Source organism: Pagrus pagrus, assembly GCF_965226575.1.
Source record: "Pagrus pagrus genome assembly, chromosome: 12".
Taxonomy (NCBI): Eukaryota; Metazoa; Chordata; class Actinopteri; order Spariformes; family Sparidae; genus Pagrus; species Pagrus pagrus.
Window position 1 is genome coordinate 15,165,590 of NC_140196.1, and position 18,326 is coordinate 15,183,915.

General features: G+C 39.2%; 2 protein-coding genes across 3 annotated transcripts; both read right to left on the reverse strand.

Annotated features, from left to right (window-relative positions):
• Positions 1-238: 238 nt before the first annotated feature.
• On the reverse strand, positions 239-13,170 carry LOC311266148 (protein-lysine 6-oxidase-like). 2 transcript variants are annotated; one of them, XM_084368349.1, is made up of 8 exons: positions 9,677-13,170; positions 5,826-6,627; positions 5,306-5,414; positions 4,744-4,881; positions 4,474-4,630; positions 2,600-2,695; positions 2,381-2,496; positions 239-2,213 (listed from the first exon to the last, which is right to left on the reverse strand). In XM_084368349.1, exons 2-8 carry the CDS (start codon positions 6,523-6,525, stop codon positions 2,207-2,209), a joined length of 1,323 nt encoding a protein of 440 aa, XP_084224475.1. In that variant the 5' UTR covers positions 6,526-6,627; positions 9,677-13,170; the 3' UTR covers positions 239-2,206. The 2 variants fall into 2 exon arrangements, with proteins under 2 accessions (XP_084224475.1, XP_084224474.1); XM_084368348.1 differs by lacking the exon at positions 9,677-13,170 and having other exon boundaries at positions 5,826-6,762.
• A 1,003-nt stretch (positions 13,171-14,173) lies between these two features.
• LOC311266851 (nicotinamide riboside kinase 2-like) lies at positions 14,174-16,840 on the reverse strand. The gene is made up of 8 exons (XM_084369448.1): positions 16,654-16,840; positions 16,460-16,550; positions 15,587-15,635; positions 15,184-15,349; positions 15,000-15,071; positions 14,802-14,908; positions 14,600-14,685; positions 14,174-14,493 (listed from the first exon to the last, which is right to left on the reverse strand). The coding sequence occupies exons 1-7, from the start codon at positions 16,677-16,679 to the stop codon at positions 14,600-14,602; spliced, it is 597 nt and encodes a 198-aa protein (XP_084225574.1). The 5' UTR covers positions 16,680-16,840; the 3' UTR covers positions 14,174-14,493.
• Between the last annotated feature and the right edge of the window lie 1,486 nt (positions 16,841-18,326).

Sequence of the window (18,326 nt, forward strand, 5' to 3'; positions counted from 1 at the left end):
TTCAGCGGGATGAGGACGGGATACTGATTAAACAAACCACTTTCGTCCACTAAATTTAAAACTGTTAAAATAATCTATTTTTGAATGGTCCTTGGCAGTATTATCATGAAATGTGCGTGCAGCTACCATCCAGAAAAAAACCCCTCAGAGATCAATAAATGAAGCGAAGATTAAGCTGGAGCCGGTGGTAATCATTCAAAAAAGAAGCTGGAAGAACTGTTATAACAATAAACTCCTCTCTCCTCAACATCTTTATTGCATTGAATCCAACATACCAACAGAATATAATAAGGTTTCCATTGTTTTAGCAAAATTAACAGTTTTACATTAAAGTTTCCACATTTTCATTCACTCATTTATACACAAGCACACATCTGTAAAAGCATACTCCAACATAAACCCTCTCTATTTAACAGAAAATGAGACATTTGCAGTTTGCTAATAAGGATAAGACAGAGAGATATGCTCTAATTTTCTTGTTGAAATCCCATGAAAAGACAAAACCAGCAGTGAATTAATCCCACTCACACGTGTTGTCTTCGTATTCAAAGCCTGATATATCTTATTCCCTGGTGCCCAAGAGCTCCTTTGATGTCAAAAATTATTGCGAGACATAATAATTCACTGGTTCCCTCTTTATCATGAATATTCACACTGTGGCTTTTTTTTACTTAGAGCAGCGTCAAGCACAATTTCATTGTTGTATGAGCATCTCTGCATCGTAATCGATTATATCTTTTTTAAAGTTGTTTGCAGGATGCATGGCGATGACATAATGATAATGATAATTAACAACTGTAAAATGAAAATGGTCGATACATGTACGCTTTTGTGATTGTATGCTTGCAGATTCTGAGCCTCACCGATCGCCTATTTGTCACTGGATTGGGTTGAAATGTGTCCTGAACATACAAGAGACCCGAAGGATCATTTACGACATGTATTCAGTTAAATAGCTGTTGCTGAATTGTTACAGTAATCAAATTAATAACAGTAAGCCTAATAGGTGAAGCTCTGGATTTTGGGTGAGTTCGCCCCAAAGCTGAAGTAATCAACATTACAAGGGAATGTCAAGCCAAGAGCAAGATAAATCACAGTAGCAAGGCCATCATAAAATGCTACTTTATAAGCCAGTTGTTCTGCTGAGGTACTGATCCCCAGTGAGTGTATTTCCTGCAGTAGGTCACCATCAGCTCTCCCCCTGTGTGCAGAAGCAATGCGTAGCATCGAAGCAGAGCATTGTACTGCTAAACTGCATCGACAGCAAGATGTACTTTAGCCACGTAAAAGAAGTCCCACATATGAAAGTATATATCTGTTTAGGTGTATGTTATATTTTGAACATTTTTGGTGCTTTACATTGTCGTCAGACAGCTGCTGAAAGTCCGACCCAAACAGCTGATATGCGGGGTAATATAATATATATATATATCGTCACTTACTGCAGGTAAGCAGTGACTAGGGATCAGTGCCTCATACAACCCCACATAGAAAGACCCTAATTATCACTTTTAAAGTTACTTGTAGTACGTTTAACTACCATAAATACTTGTGCATCCAAGCTCCTGTTTTGAGGAACACTGTCTACAAAACTGCAAAGTCCAGCTGTTAAAAATAAATATAATTATTTCATCTTCTTTTTTTAAGTGAAACTATAGATTTGTCACCTGTTTTTGAAGATTTTTATCTTCAGTAGTAATCAACAAGCGTGGGATTGGGAGGCGGGTATAGAAAAGTATCAAGAGACGGATTAACATGTCTCTGGTTTAGGTCTAATCATGGGATTTGTTGACAATAACAAAAATATTGAATATCTTATCCTTTACATCATCTGTAAAAACTATTAATGTGCACATAACACAAAGCGGAAAACAAAACACATTTCAAGCAGTAAACCAGCATTCAAGGAATAAATGTATATGAACACAGTACGAGTATTTTAAGGCAAAACAAGATATCTTTTTTCTTATGAGTCATGGCACATTTGTGGAAATCAAGTAAATCTGATGATCTCAGGTCTCCAGTTAATGTACAAAATTGGTGTAAACGTTGGCATTTATTTCCAGTTAATGCAGCGCCAGACTATGTAGCACACAGTTGTAGTTAAACCCTTTACCAATTGCACTTTTTGTTTGTCATAGAGTTGATGTTGTCGTACAGTACAAGGTGAGATGTTTGCTGCAGATAGCTCTTGAAAAGGGAGATTTCAACCTCTGAAAAATGAAAACAGAAGAGATGAAAATACAGGCATCCAATTTGTAAACAAATAAGACTTATCCAACCGATCAATTTTAAGTTTAAAAATAAAATAAAGGATAGATATGTTTAAAATATTCAAAATGAAATCACACCACATGCAACAGAAACACTTGTACGGTACCTTGTCACTCGACAGTTGCGTGTCTGGACGTAGACTCCTGTGTATATAATATCACATCTCACTACGTTGTTGGTGAAGTCTGATTCCAGGACGTGGAAATTGGGATTGACAGTAACCTGGAAAAAAATAATGACAAATAAACACAGTGTGTGAGCAGCGCTGCAGGTTAGTTATATCTCCATGTTGAGAGAGAAGCTGAGAAAAAAAATAATGTGACACCTTCAAGATATAGTTTCCTGGAGGAACGTCAGTGATGTCGATCCACTGGCAGTCGATGTTGGCAGCGTAGATGTCGTGACATCCTGGACTCAGTCCCTGAGAACACATCCAGAAACCCCCCACAGTTTGGTTTAATGCTTGGACTCTTTAGACGACTGACTACTATTTTCCTACAAGCGCAGCAAATGAGCCAGATTTGAGTTTAAGTTATACAAACAGTTCTTTGGAAGCAAAGCTGTTACAAGAAACCGGCGCTAAGCCGTGCAAAGCCAGAATCACAGAGCCCAGACAACAGATATAATAAATATTCCCATGTCCTCAGGATGTTTTTCCTTTGTTGGCATACACTGGAGTTTTTGTTAGAAAAACAGTGCTCAGAAGCGGATCTGGAGGATTTGCAGAAGACTCTACAACAAAAGTAATTGCAGCTCAGAACCTCACTAAGTACGCTAAGTATTGTTTGACTAAACAAAATAGAATAAAAATATCTGCAGAAACTTTGAACTACACAAACAGATGCTAATCTACTGTGTGACATGCGAAGGGATCCAAAATGGTCGACTAAATCTGGTTTAGTTGGCTTGCTGTCCGCGATCGAATTATTGAAGATAAAAGTCCCTTCGTTTGATATTTTTCTTGTGGAGATTTTAATCAGAATTCCTAAATCGTCATTTAAAGGGGCACTCCGCCAATTTTACATGTCAAAGACAAATTCGAATACGAAAAATGTCTGATAATCTCAGCTCACGAGTTTTTCCACAGGTCTGCATTAAAAACTAGAAGTGTGGAGTTTGAAAGACCTGACGTTGACTGAGCAGGTAGGATCTGTAGAAAGAGTCGGAGACACACAAACCACAGACCAAAAATCAGGATTTTAATCAGGAGAAGTCTGTCTCTCATAAGTACCAGAACTGTGTGGACATTTTGTGTACTGCCTAACAGTTTAAATACAGTAAAGGTCAGCTACTAAAGGTGTTTCAGTAAGTCTCTCTCCAAAGTTAATGATACTGTTCACCAGACCAGACCTCAAGAAGGACTAATTCTAGCCCTCATCCAGGACCAGCTGGTATCACAGTTCAGTACAGTAACAAAAATACACAATTTGTTCTGACTAAGGAGTCGCTCTTCCATGAAATTCAATACAAACATAGTCAAAGATGAGGCAGACATCTGGTGTGAGTCATGTTCTTCTGTTGTTGTTTATTTTTAATCATATAAGCTGTAAAAATGGTTGCCTATTATCTCTTATTTTTCCTGCGTGCATTTTACAAGCTGCTGAAATGTCCAGTTTTCATGAGATACCTATTCAGAACTGTGATATGAATGATGATCCTGGATCAAGACTAGATCCCCTGCAGATGAATACCAAAGCTGGAAAGACTGACCTCCAGGACTTTGTACCTTATAACCCATTCCACTTGGTGATTTTGAAATTTTAACTTTGAATGTATTTAGAACAAAAATGTCTATGATTGCTGCTAATTCCTCATTTCTGGGTCTCTCTTGCAAAAGAACAGTTACTTTACGTACTAGGTAAGCAACCCAGTTCGAGAAATAATGACGAAAATGAATCTAAAGGATTCGAGTGCATGAGCACAAATTGCTCACACACTCAACATGAGTTTAAAATGGAAAATTTGTGTCAATGTACACGAATCCTAAAGATTCAATTTCATCTGTATTTCAAAAAACTGATTTGCTTTTTTTAAACCTTGATCAAGGTGCTTGTGTTGCCCAAACCCAACAGCGTGGTTCATAAATGTCGTGATTCACTCAGTCAGTGAAACGTGGTTGTGGCACGAAAACGTAGATTACATTTTCGAGACGATTTTACAAACTGCCATGACACTGTGTTGGTTTAAGTGTTTATTTACCTGTGTATGAGATGTACAGGCGTAGCGTCGCCTGAATCCGGGGTCACAGCCCGTGTCCTCCAGGCAAAAACTGGCCTTGTGTCCCTCGGCCACTTTACGTCCGGTGACGACGTCAAGCAGGTCGTAGTTGCTGAAGGCGTCCATGCTGTGATAGTGTCTGATGGACAGAAAATAAAAGCTTGTTACTATTTTTGTATCAGAGCTGAATGGAGCCAACCATAACATTTAAACGATGTGAGGTCATTACACTTGCAGGCTGAGTAAACTCACTGGTGACAGCTGTGCCATTCCCACTGATATCTCGGCTTGACAGGGAGGAAGTCGGTGGTGCCTTGGTTCTTCACTTTCTGTGGGAACCGCAGGAGGACTCTGAAGTCGATGTCTCTGACAGCGGGTCCATACGCCGACCTTGGATGGATCAGAAGCGAAACGGGCGTAAGCTGCGTTGGAAAGTGCGACTGGATGAGCTCCCAGGGTTAGTTGTCTTAAAAGTAACGGAGTGCAGAGGGTTTGTTCCATCGTGATGAATGCTTTTAGGAAAACCAACCCAGAACATTTATGTGTTGGCAGGACATCATGTCGGAGAATCAGTGCTCTATTATAAGATCAAACAGGTTTTGCAACTCAGTTATCCTGCCACACTGAAAAGTTTGACAGACGTGGTTTAAAGTTACCCTAAAACAACCAGAAGTGGGGCTAAAACAAGTGAAATTAACCTTCAATGAGCTGTACAAACAAAGGAAATACCTGTGTGAGACTGTGTGAGAGAATGTGCATGTGTTTCAGTGTCTGCGTGCTGAAGACATGAATCACTTCTGGCACCATCGATTACCTGGCGAGACAGTTCTCCTCAGCAGCACAGCGGAGGGCGTACATCTGCATGCGCTGGACATAAGCACCTGCTTGGATGGCATACGGGTCTGGCACCAGGTCTGGCAGTCCTGGGAGAGGAGATTAAAGGGACAATCCAAGTTTAGTTTTTTTTTTTTTTATGATTTTGACATCTTAATTCTGACAGTTTATTCAGTCTGAGAACAATTCACTGAAATAGAGCAGCTGTTTGTGTTTGTTGGCAGAATTCAAAGTATTTTACATTCCTGAGCTGTCAGCCAGGGATCCAAAGCCAAAAAAAAAAAGATATTTTACCTCCTTGTTTTTCATTTTTCCCCCCTTTCAGTTAGTGAGACATGAGTCTGGATTTGTAATATTCATAAAAGCAGCAGATTAAAAAGGTATTTTCTATGTAATGGATGATTATTTATCCGAACTGAGGCACCCACTGGAGCTCATTCTCATTTAAATCCATGCCAATTAAGAAGTCTTACCTCATCCCACATGATAAGGACACTTACCATTTTGGAAATATCTTGTTCCATGTCCTGTGCTGGGCGGACGGCGCGTGCGGGCCACTGACCTCCCTCTTGTGGGATAGGAGTTGTAGAAAACAGAATTCCTGTGGTTTTTAAGCGGGTTTCGAGGGTCGTCGTTAACCATGTCCTCTCCATTACCGGCTGCCTCGTTTGAAACATCCTCATTGGGTGCAGCAGGGAATGGAGAGGGAGCCTCAGGTTCCCTCTCCAGAGTTGCTGGAAGTGCTGGGATGGAGTGATCCGTCTGCCTGGAGACAGATATCGCCTCTGGCCCCGCGCGTAATTGTTGATATTGCGCACCGGGCCCTGCTGGTTCTCCTCCTCTGGTGTACAGCGCAGTCGCACCCCCGGTCGCAGCTCTTCTTCTGCCTGGGAAATCTGTCAAACTCCCCGGTGCAGAGGCGTTGATGGTGTTGGTGTGTTCTGGGTTCAAGCGTCGTGCGCCTGGATGACTGTGAAAACGCTCAGGATGCTGTCTGGTCCCCGACGCACGACCATTAAAAGGCGCAGACTGTCTACCAGCGATAGATCCTGGATCTACAGCCTGTCCAGGTCTAACAAGCGTCGCTGATCTGTGCGCTCCTGCCATCTGGCTCCTGGTGCCATCCCTCCTGTTGCTCACATAAACCCTCGACTGGCTTCTGGACCGAACCGGAGCCTGGTACTCTAACCCAGTGCTCATTAAACTATAAACCTGCCCGTTGTTCTCCCACTGGATCCGGTGCCGCCAGGAGCCAGCTGTGCGCTGCTGCTGCTGCTGCCCAAAGATGAAGGGAAATGGTCCCTGGAAAAAGTATAAAAATAAAAGTGACCATTTTGCCATGACAGTAAAACTAGAAAAATAAATCCCTCCTGTAAGTCAATGATAAATCAGATCATGAGATGAACAACGCGCACAGATGTGTCTTTGTGGGAAGTGGATGAAAAGCAGGAGCGCGCTCACACAACCACATATCAGTTCTTTGGAGGACTGGCAAGTGGAAGGAGAGGAGGGCTGGAGACTTTTTTTCTGGTCATTTATCGAATTCAGGCAAGTCAAACTTTCTAGCAAGAAAATTTAACCCATGCCTCGCCGTGGTGAACTTCTGTTACACAAGAGTTAGACGAGGAGGTTTGCCGAGTAAACTTTACGCACGGGTGTGAACTGAAGTCATCGAAATGTTACCGTTCAATCTGGTGATTTTCCAGAACCAGTGAGCCCGGTGGAAGAGCAAACAAAGGTTTGTTGAAATAAAAAACAATTCAACTCTCAACAATCTTAGAATATAAACTGTGGAAGAAATACTTGACTACAAGTCATTAGAAAACCTTTGTTACCATGTCGTTTAAGCGCCACAGACGGTCAGTTCATCAACATTAATGAGCAGATATCAGAGAGGAGTTTTGCACCAAATCTACCAACATTGTGCAACACGTTTGGAGAGGCTTCACCACACGGCCTCATGTCCTCCTGCGGCACTGAACCTCCACCACACGGCGGCAGGCTGCGTCTATGTGTCAAACTACTGATGCTGCAGGAGCCTTTTAACATCCAGCATCATGCTGAGACAGCCTGCAGCTCCAGATCAATAACGGAGAAGGCTTTTATTTTATTGTTGATGGTACTTCCTGAATTTGTTCGAATTTACTTTTAACTTCATAATTATTTTGGGTTTATTCCATAGTCATAGCAGTGCATTTAGTAAGATAAAGACCTGCTTTGATATATACAATATGCAAACATTCTTGTCCTCTGTCAAAGCAAAAGGAATTAAAGGTACTTTATATTTATGTATCTATTTAAACCATTTTAGTTCTTAATTCCTGAACTGAACTCTTAAATGTGTGTTTTATTTGACATTTCTAAGTTCAGTTTTGCTCTGTCGTAGAGAAAAAGCAATGTCAAAATTGCAGTACCTATAAAATCCAACCAAAAACCAGTGCAGACTGCAGTAAGTGAAGATGTTGTGGTCTGCCTGGGTTTTTCTGAGCTTTACTGCAGTTACTGCGGTCTGCAGCAGCTGTCTAGATTATATGAGAGTATATCATTTTTAAAATAGCTTTATATACAATGACAAAATATATCAAGCCATCTTATTAGGTTAAACTTACAAAATACTACAAGAGGGTTGTTTGACTTTTTCTTAAATACTCATCTATTTCACCTTTTTAAACATGCAAACATTGAAACAATTAATATGATGTAATAAAAAATAAATAGATTTAGATAGACTCAGGAAGAAGATTGTAGTTACTGCACTTTGTCTTTGCACCACCTTTATATCTTTTTCAGGTAGTACAAAGACAGATTGCATTATCTACAGTTTAGAGTCATAGGTCAAATAATTGGTCGTGATTTTTAAGACATGAAAATGACTTGAAGAATACATATTTCATAAGAACACAATCACTGTTCGACCCATAATGCATGTGGCTCGACAGTCAAAAAACTCTGAAGCCATTTTTTTTTATCATGTTGATGGTACAGTGTCTTGTATTAGGGTAATAGTGTCTCAGCCACTCCGCCCCCCTGTCACTTGTTTCATAACTGTAACTTCAGTGAGAGGGCAGGATCACAGTGTTACATACTTCAACATATAGTTTTCAACACATAACATTGTTATGACGTAATGAGTTTTGTTTGTAGTTAGCACCTACATTACATCTGACAGATTGTTACAGACCTGGGATTTGTATTTACGACAGTGGTGTTGCAAATCTCACAAAATGACAATTTCTACAAGATGTTGCTTTAACGTGTGCAATTTATGGAGTTATTAAACTTTTTGATGTGCAGCCTTTTGCCTATTTAACTCTTCTAACATTCTTCAATGTGGCTTTCACATTTAAAGACCATTATTACATTACTATTATCTTTTTTACCGTTAAGGATCTTTGGCTGTTTGATTACAAACAGGATAAGACAGGCCGTAAATACTGAGCTACAGAGGAGTGTTGCAGACTTCGGTATCTGACACCTCTCAGACGAAGTGCCAAATAGGGCATCAGGATGGTGAGACCACATGTTTTTCTATTCTTATCCTCAGAAACCTTCGCCTGGTCCAAAGTCCAGCCCCGCCCTGCTCCCTGCTGCAGTCCAGATTTATAAGAGCCGCAGATCCTCGGGACTGGTTTGGCACAAGACTTCCCGAGCAGGACATGTAACCCACAAAATTTAGCCAGTAAGTATTGACGTTGAATTGAGTCTTTCTTGTGTGTCTGACCTGAAAGTAAACAAATCACAACAAATGTTGCCACATAAACTAATCTGTACTGTAAATTAGAAATGCTTGGAAATAAAATAAAGTTTCTGGTTGTTTTCTTGGTACACCTACAGCAGCAGCAGCAGCAGCAGCAGAGCTTTCCCCGTGTGAAAGACTAATTCTTCTACGCTTTGAATATATCTTATCCCATGAATCTAGGTATCCAGGGGTGCTCACAGCTCACTGCTTCTTGTGAGATTTAACGAAGATGATGGTCTTAAAATGGTTTTACCACAAGAAAACTTCCCCACAAGGAATATACCTGTTGTCTTCCCCTGAGGCCTCTACAACTAAATGATAGATCCAGAGGGTTTACCACAGATCATGGGGAGACAATACAGGTGAGCTGCTGAAAAAATGTTTGAACAAAAGTGAAAGTTATTACACTCTGTTGTGGGACTCTTGTTCAGTTCCCCCTGAAAGACAAAATTGTGTTGCTTTTACCATCTAACCTGAGTTGAAACAGAAATGTCTACTAAAAGATGAATTATACGTTATTTGACAGGGCTGCTGATCATCAGGTTTCGTGACACATGTCTTGCTTATCGTTCATTAACATTTGCCAAAGTCGGCGGTGTCAGTTCGACTCACGTTTCAGCTTTGACCAACATGCTGCTCCATCTATCTTCACGTTTTAGTAGATCTACACGTGACAGATACGTATGGAGAAAATGTAATATGTGAGCTATTAAAAACTTTAACCAGTAGACCCTTAACCTAAATGTTAGTACCGTCTGTTTCTACCTGTGTCTCGGCCATTAAGCCTCACTGTATGATGTCTGTGACTGCTGGTTATTTCTGTTTTAACACCTAAAGGATCTGCACAGTTACAAAAAAAGAAGATGAAAAACATAAAGTATAATTTTTATGTAATTTGTCTTCAGGCTAAACTTAAATGTCGGTCACGGTTTTGTGTGTTTTTTTTTTTATAAATTAATGCATTTTACTATATTTACTGTACTGTATAAACTTTATTTATTCAGAAACAGCACACTAACACTAACACTAACACTTTATAATAACCATCATTATTAAATGGTGAGTTTATGGTTAGTTACACTTAAATTAGTTGTTTAATTTCACTGAAAACAAACAATAAAATGCTTTATAAACAAGAAACAGCTGTGTTAAAAGGTTAATACAGCGTTTCATTGTTAACAGTGAATAAACTGCCAACTAAATTTTAACTGACTATAAATGTACCATCTATTAATGATGGTTATTAAAAAGTGTTACAATGTGATGTCAGATTTAAATAAATGCTTATTTTAATCTACAGTTCAGAGCCATGTTGAAGGTGCATTTTGTAGTTTTGGGGAAGAAATTTTAATAAGAAGAGAAAAATCTTCATTGACTGATTTTTAATGCCTCAACAAACTAAATAAACAAACTCTCTCTTTTTTCTTGACTGAATAAGCTGAATAAACAAACTGACCTCAAAGGACAACACAATTTCATACTGTTTTAATTTGTTTATACGTGGCGGACCCTGCCACCTTTCTAACTCTAAAACAGTGTTCTGCGGACCTTATTGTCCTCTGAGAACAGCTTGTTTATTCAGTTTTATATATACATATATATATATATATATATATATATATATATATATAAATCTGAATTGGTATCATTACCTCAGTATTATCGGAGGAATTCAGAGTTTGAATTTTTTCTCCAAAACTACACAGTGCCCCATTAATGTTGTGGATTACATAACAGCAAGTGAGACAAAATAACAGATAAACAAATAGTATGAAACAAATTAATAAAAAGAAACCCACTAAAAGCATATATCAGTATGTGTTGGACTGTAATAATAAGATTAAAAACGCGGTATTTAGTTGTCTTCGTTAAATAGCGTATCTGCTTCTCCCTTCAACTGTGTTTCACAGTTGGGACCACCTCCCTCATTCAGTGCACACAAATATGTTTAACTGGCTGTGAGAGCGGACAGGAGAGCAGCTGGTCTGCCTTTTCTCCTCAGTTGGTGGTGTGAATTAGTAGAGCCCGTCTGATACTTGAGTTTTTGGGTCAATGCCGATATTATATTAAAAAGAATTTTAAAAAATCCGATATTGATATATTGGCTGATATACACATGTTTTTGTACAAATGTGGTGATCAAATGCACTGAAACAGTAACCACCACCAGGAAATGAATAACTACTAACTACTCCAAGCATCCTTTTCTGCATTATAAACTAAAAGAGAAAGAAAAAAGTGGATAATAAGCCAATATCGGCTGATAATATCAGTCGGGATCTATGAATTAGCACCAGATGTAAATTGTGACTTCGACCCAATCAGCCCCTTTAAATCAAATTTATTACCAAAATGGGCTTTGTTATAAATATTAACCTTTAATAAATGGTTTATAACACACAATAATGTAGTTGTAAGCACTAATAACCTCCAGGTGCTCATACAGAGAGTGGAGGATGGTCTATAAAGAATAGGCAATAAACAGTAAAACAATGCTGAAATAATATTAAATATTTCTTAATCTGAGAAAGTGTAATTGCTGACAAATACCATACATTCTTATACTCTTATTCCACAGGAACATTAAAAAAAAAAAGTACTTTACAAATGTTTTTCTTGGTTTTGAGACTGTGCGTATGTCTGTAATTTAACTTTGTGTTAATGCTTCAACCATATATGTTCATTTTTTGTACACAGGTCTCTCTTGAAAAAGAGATCCAGATGTAAATGTTTAAATAAAGGATTAAATATAATACTGCACATTAAAAAAACACTTAAAACATTCATATAAACCCTTACAACTACATTATAGTATGTTATAAACCATTTATGAAAAGCTTATATGCTGCTGATAAATGTTAAAGTCAAGTGTTGTCCCAGCATGAATTCAGTTGTTCGCATTATGTTCAGTCACAACGAGGCAGCCATAAATATTCCTGCCATTCATCAGTGGCATAACCACAAGTGTTCACATGCCTCAGGGGTCCTCACTCACTCAAACAGGGGGGTCTACACAGCATGTGACAGCCACTCATCTCTTACCTCTCCGCCCAAATATGGACGCCCCAGCTGTTCCTTTAGGGGTTGCCATAGCGGCGGGTGACGTCGGACCACATGCCACCCCACAAGGTTCTCACCCTGGAGTTGGCATGTGGGGACGGGCCCCTGAGTCAGGCCAGGCTGGGAGTGGGTGTGTAGGTCAGTAATTGGCTGCGCGCTCGTTAAATATATTCTCCAGACACTTAGCCTAAATATAAACTGACAGAACAGCCACCCTCTGCTCCGGGCCAACTGTTGGCATGTAAAGACTCCCAGAAACGTATCACAAGACTCCGAACACCCCCCCCAACACGCCCTCTGTGGCTCTGGACCCTGGGACAGAGCTGGTACAGTGTGAGGATCTATAGAGATTTAAAAAAGACTGTAACACACCAAAGACTTGTAGATAATATTATATACTCAGACTATAAATCCTTTGATGTCTGAGTCATCGCTGCTGTCGGACGTGAGTCATTTGTTTAATGGTTCATGCTGTATCATCAGATAGGGAATACAACCCTCAAGGTTACCATATAATTTACTGCGATTTTAATATTGAAAGATCAATAAAAAGTGAGAATTTTACTGCTCAGCGTTTCCCCTCATTTCTGTGCAGACAGTGTTGGCTGAGGTTGGAGCGATGTGGGGGATGTTTGATCTTTAAGTGAAGAGCTTTTTCACACCATGTCTTCATTCAATTGATGCCAGTGATTGAAATAAAAAAAAAAGAAAAGAAGCTGGCTGAGTCTCAAGAAAGACACTTTGCTCCTTTATTCTGCAAAGCTACAGGCTAGAATATAGAAAGCTTATTTCATATAACTGGACGAGTTGTTAGCACTGCAGGGAAGCATGATAGCGTGAAATAAGGTCTTCAACTAAACAACCAGGATTTCAGAGTTTTATAGAAATATTTCACAGATATTTTCATTTCGTGCTTTGCAGGTGGACTTTGTCCTGATAAATGTTCCTCACCAGGTGATAATGACCTTTATTTCTTAGCTTGTTCATTATTAATTCGTTCATATATGATTTATCTAGCTCATTTCGGCGTATGATTTCCTAAACAATTGTGCAAAAAAAAAAGAATGATACATGTTTACCCAAAATACTCATTCAGTCTGAATAAGCAGAACAGAACTCTCAGTCAGTAAAGAAATACAGCCTCATCTTTGGGCTGGGAGTGGCATTATTAATCTAGTTCCAGGCACTGAAAGAGACGATTAAAAGTAAGGCACCTATATGATACACCAACTTATACACACATTACAAAAAGTGTGCCTGTTTGTTAAAATTTTCTTCCAAGTCAATGATGTTAGTATTGAAATGACTGTACTACATGTAATCTTTAAACACAGACAAATACAATGATAATGCCTCTGCTAGTTGCCAAAGATGTAGAACCTGTGATTGAGATTTACTTCATATGCTCTGGAAAGACGAAGTCTCATCTGACCCTAGAAGCTGGAACTTTGGAGACATACAAGATCTGAATATGAGCTTTAATAAAAATTGTTATTCGCGGGCACAGTTGGGAAAAACTTCTCTATCGCCGAGGCAATAATTAAATAAATAAAATTCCGAAAGTACACCTGAAAAGATCTTTTTTTTAATATGCAACTTATAAAGAAATATGGGGCTCTTTCCTGGCCTCACTACCATCTCTTACAGCCTCTTGACATTTGAGTTAGTATAAAACCTGCCCCATTGAACTCATTGTCTACCTAATGTTGTATTATATACTTTAGTAATATACTTATTAACAACTGAATGTTTTGTTTTTACAAAAGAGTTATTTTCATATCATACATATTCACACAAGACCTTTTTTGTTTTCTGTCCTGTAAACTGCAATAGTTCATCTATTGTTATTCTGTGGAAAACTCTCAAGCTCCCTTTATTGAGGCTCTAAATCTAATCTGGGTGATAAAGAGTCTCATTCAAAGGCAGCAGGATGTTATCAGTCATCCTCAGTGTGTGTAAACGTTTGTGTTGTAAAACATGAGGCTCCGTGATTCTGACCTTTGTGGGAACCACATGGGTGTTTGTGAAGAAAAGACAGGAAACGTAAAGTGGATTCAGTCGTTTCATTAAGTTGCGAGACACAAATCCTTCCTCCCAGTTGGCATTTTATACTTTCACATTCAACAAGATCAAGATCAGAGTTGAGATCCGTCCCGGATGTTAAACACTGGGCAGTCCAGAGGTGGCTTATCTTTTAGAAAAATAGTTACACAGGATTATACAAAACACAATGCTTCTGCCATTAGTTCTTCATAAGTTACAGGATTAACTATTTACAAATCAGGCTCGAAGTACAGAACCGGTGTTACACATTGACTCAAAATGATATTTACAAGTCTATACACAAATCCAATGTTGTCCCCAAGTTGCTGCAGAGAAAAGAGAAAAGAGAGAAGTTACCCACATTGAATGAAAAGCTTAGCATTTATCTGTCACTGAAAAGTAGAGGATAATAGAGTTTATTTTCTTATTTACCTATAAGTTGTTCAGCAGGGAGTTCTGTATGCTTTCATATACTTTGTTGTAGATATCTTCCGAAGATGTCATTCCGTCAAGGTAGTCTGTCCAGAGAAAGACACATTTGAAGTAAATGAGAGTTATTTTATTTCTAAAGGAGAGCGGGAGATACTCTGCTTTTATTTTGATGTTATGGATGTGTATATTGTCTTTGGCTTACCTATTCTGTCACAGTTGTTCTCCATCTCTTTCCTGTGTCTCAAGTACATGGGCCAGACGTGGCCATCGAACAGGCCTGGGGGGTCAGGGACTGTGTATGTCCTTGTACTGCAGAAATCAATCAAGTCACATTAGAGCCTGCAATGCCTCGTCTAACCCTTCAGTGTAATTTGTCAAAGTCACTCTGAGAGCTTGTTACCTTCTCCTCCTTTTGCACTCCTCATAAGGAATGGAAATGTAGAAACATTTGTCGTAGACGTCAATAATAGGCCTGCAGAGAAGAAGCGAGGCTCATATTAGTGGAAAACTTTAGAGGTCAAGAGGCCTGTGGGTTAAATTGTAGAGCTTGTGTAGAAAAATGAGAAAGATGAGAGGTGACCCACTTGTAGTTGTAGATAAGGAAGCCCTCCACGATGAGAATGTGGATGCCATTCTCTGAGTCGGCTTCAGGTGACAGGCTGACACCGTGTGAGCGGGCAAACTTGACTGGGTTCTCCTGCCAGCCCTTCACAGTGCTGATCATAGCCTCCATGTCCAGGGCAGAGATCACTGATACAGAACAAGGAGAGAAAGCGAAGAGCAGGCTTCACCATACATGCAAAAAACACTCCTCACCAATGTGCTTTAACACACATTAGTCACGGTTAGTGAATGTCTGTAGCATTCACAGAATAGATGATAGAAAAATCACAAAGTTTAGGAGTGATTGGTTACCAAACTAAGGAATTGTGCAGGAAAGAAAATGTACATTACTGCATGGTTTTCCTACGGGAAATCCATTCTTACCATCCCACTGTCTAAAGCCGTCCTCCCCGACTTCTATTTGATCGGGTTTCTGAAATAACAGTCACCAATAAAACATTGCTGCAACCTAGTAATCAGCCGGAGTTGATCACACCTGGACAGGACAAGTCAAGGACTCGTCTCCACCAAAAGTATCGCACAGTGACGTTTTCGGTAGCGGTTTAAATGTTTCTTTCCGATGTTGCGCTTGCGAAATATCGGTTGCAAAACCTAAAATACTTCTTTTTTTATATTCAACACTATGCTGTCAGCGTTGCCTCACTTTGATGAGAGGGAGTGTGTTTTTAAAGATGTCTCGGTCTTCTTTTCTTTTGAGAAAAATCTACCGGCCTTTGCGATCTGGCAATTATGATTATGATTTTTTTTTTTTTGCGACCCTAAACGACCCCCTTGATGTTTTGCTTTAGCAGTAAAACATGTATGAGGTGCTGAATTTAAAAGCAATCGATTATCGCTGGTCAATCAACCTTCACTGGCTCTTAATGCAGAACGAAAAGATGCATGTGATAGAGCTGAAATCTTTCTGGCTTCTTTTAAGTCAAATGAGCTGGCTGCAGAATTTGCATGATTTGTTGTCTGACTTTAAGTGGGGACGCTCAGCCCTTTCATTGGCTGTCCAGGAGACAATCAGCCAGATGTATTACTAGGCTACTGAGATGACAGGACATCTGCAGGTCAGACTGGTCAATTATTTCTTTGGACAAAATGTCCTCAAGGGTAAATTTAGCATAGCAATTCAAATAATATCAAAAATAATACTTACTTCAACTCAATATTTATACATTAAAATAGTTAATGTAGCTTTAAAACTTAACATAATTCACCACAATAAACTCACAATAAAAGAAGACTTACCTTGAAAAAGTCATCCTGATGCACCACACAACAGTTGGGTAATGTCTTTAGTAGTCTATTTGTCAATGTGGTCTTCCCACCGTTGGTCACTCTGAAATTAAAATACATGTTATGCAACACAGACGAGTTACACTCTGAGATTTTCCTCACTTCAATTTCTAGACAAATAGTTTAATACCTAAAATGAGACTTACCCTCCAATGCCAATGATGAACTTCATTATTACGTCTGTGTATTGGTCACCTCTGGAATTCAGTAAATAAAAGAAGGGAACCCAGCCAAAACAAACAGTCTGTCAAAGGCTTCCTTTGAAAAAAACCTTTCCTTCTCCTCCGTCTCAGATGTTCCCTCCTTTTACTACTTCATTGATAGACAATCTCTTTGCCGGGCATATAAAGGATTTAGCTGCAGCGTCACAGCCTCTCAAACCAATCAGCCCCCTTTTCCTGCAGCCAATAGGATGTCGCCTTACAGGGTGCAGCACCAACGGGAGGAGAACTTGGGAGCGTCACACTTGCATGAAGTGGATCCCAAACTTTCCACCTGCTGTCAGGGGTCAGTGAACACTGGCCAAGCATATGCACGACAAATCCCAAACCCAGCAGAGTTATTGGAAGATAATGGAAAAATGGTGAGGGGGCTAAGCTGTGAAACACAAAATTAATTCTCTCTTTGGAAAGAGTCACAGCCACATGTGGAGTCTATAACAAAGACCTACTGTAGACTGTTACTGCTAATAACCTAATAATCTTTTACAATAAAACTCAAGACAAGTGATTTAAGTGCAGATTTAATTCATCACGAGGGACTTTTGGTCTGAGAAAAGGTAATGTTTGGAGAGGAAGCAAGTGCTGCATATTGTACAATCATAATGTGCTGAACTTGCATAATGCCACATTATGAAAGTTACATCCTGTTACGGAAACATCTGTATCGCAGCTCAGAGAAAAAAAAATGTAATTATTTTGATTTTTCAGAGGAAAAATTTCCGTGCTTAGACAGCTCCGGGTGGCTGAAAACCAGAAGCACTATATTTAGTCTTATATTTATATTCAGCTGCTGTGTGTCTGTCCGCTGCGTCACGCATATTTCTGATGCAACCTGCTCGAGTACATGGCAGCCAGCCGTGTGACCAGTGTCCCGAGTTATGGCCATCTAAGTGCGAAAGAGGTGAACTTTGAGTCCCACTTATCAGAGCACATGGTTTCATGTTGCAGCTCCATGACTATCTCAGGGGAAAAGAGATACCTCTCAACACCATGTGATGATAATATTTATTTTACCTCTTCTATCAAAAGTGATTGGCAGCTTTGATTTGTTGTAGTAGTCTGTAGTTGTGAACTCTAGACAACTATAACGCATGTCTGTAAGTATTTGGTTTGGATTACAAAACAGTCCCACATAGGCTCAGACATTTTGTAGGGCACCAAACCATGTGGTCCACCATGTGAAGCATGTGGTGCACATACTTTTTCCTTCTTAGAGTGAGAAGACAGACAAACCTTTACATGACCAGCAGCTTGGTGAATGATTGTAATGCATTACTTTTTGTGTGTGTCACAATTTAACTATAATATTCAACCTATTGAGATTGAGACCAACTCAAATCATGTACCAGTTTGTTGGTTGCTTAATCTGTGGCCATAATGCACTTCTGGGACGGGATTTTATATATATTGCATTTCCTATATTAATGCATGGAATTTAAGGAGGAATTAATTAAGTTTTAGGTTGATGATGCAATGTGATTTTCTTTATTTATTTCGATTTTGCATATAAATGATCAGTCTTATAAACTTTTGTGAAAAAAAGACTTTCATAATGGTCTTACATCATTGTAAATTACAATCTTCATAGCACCATAAAA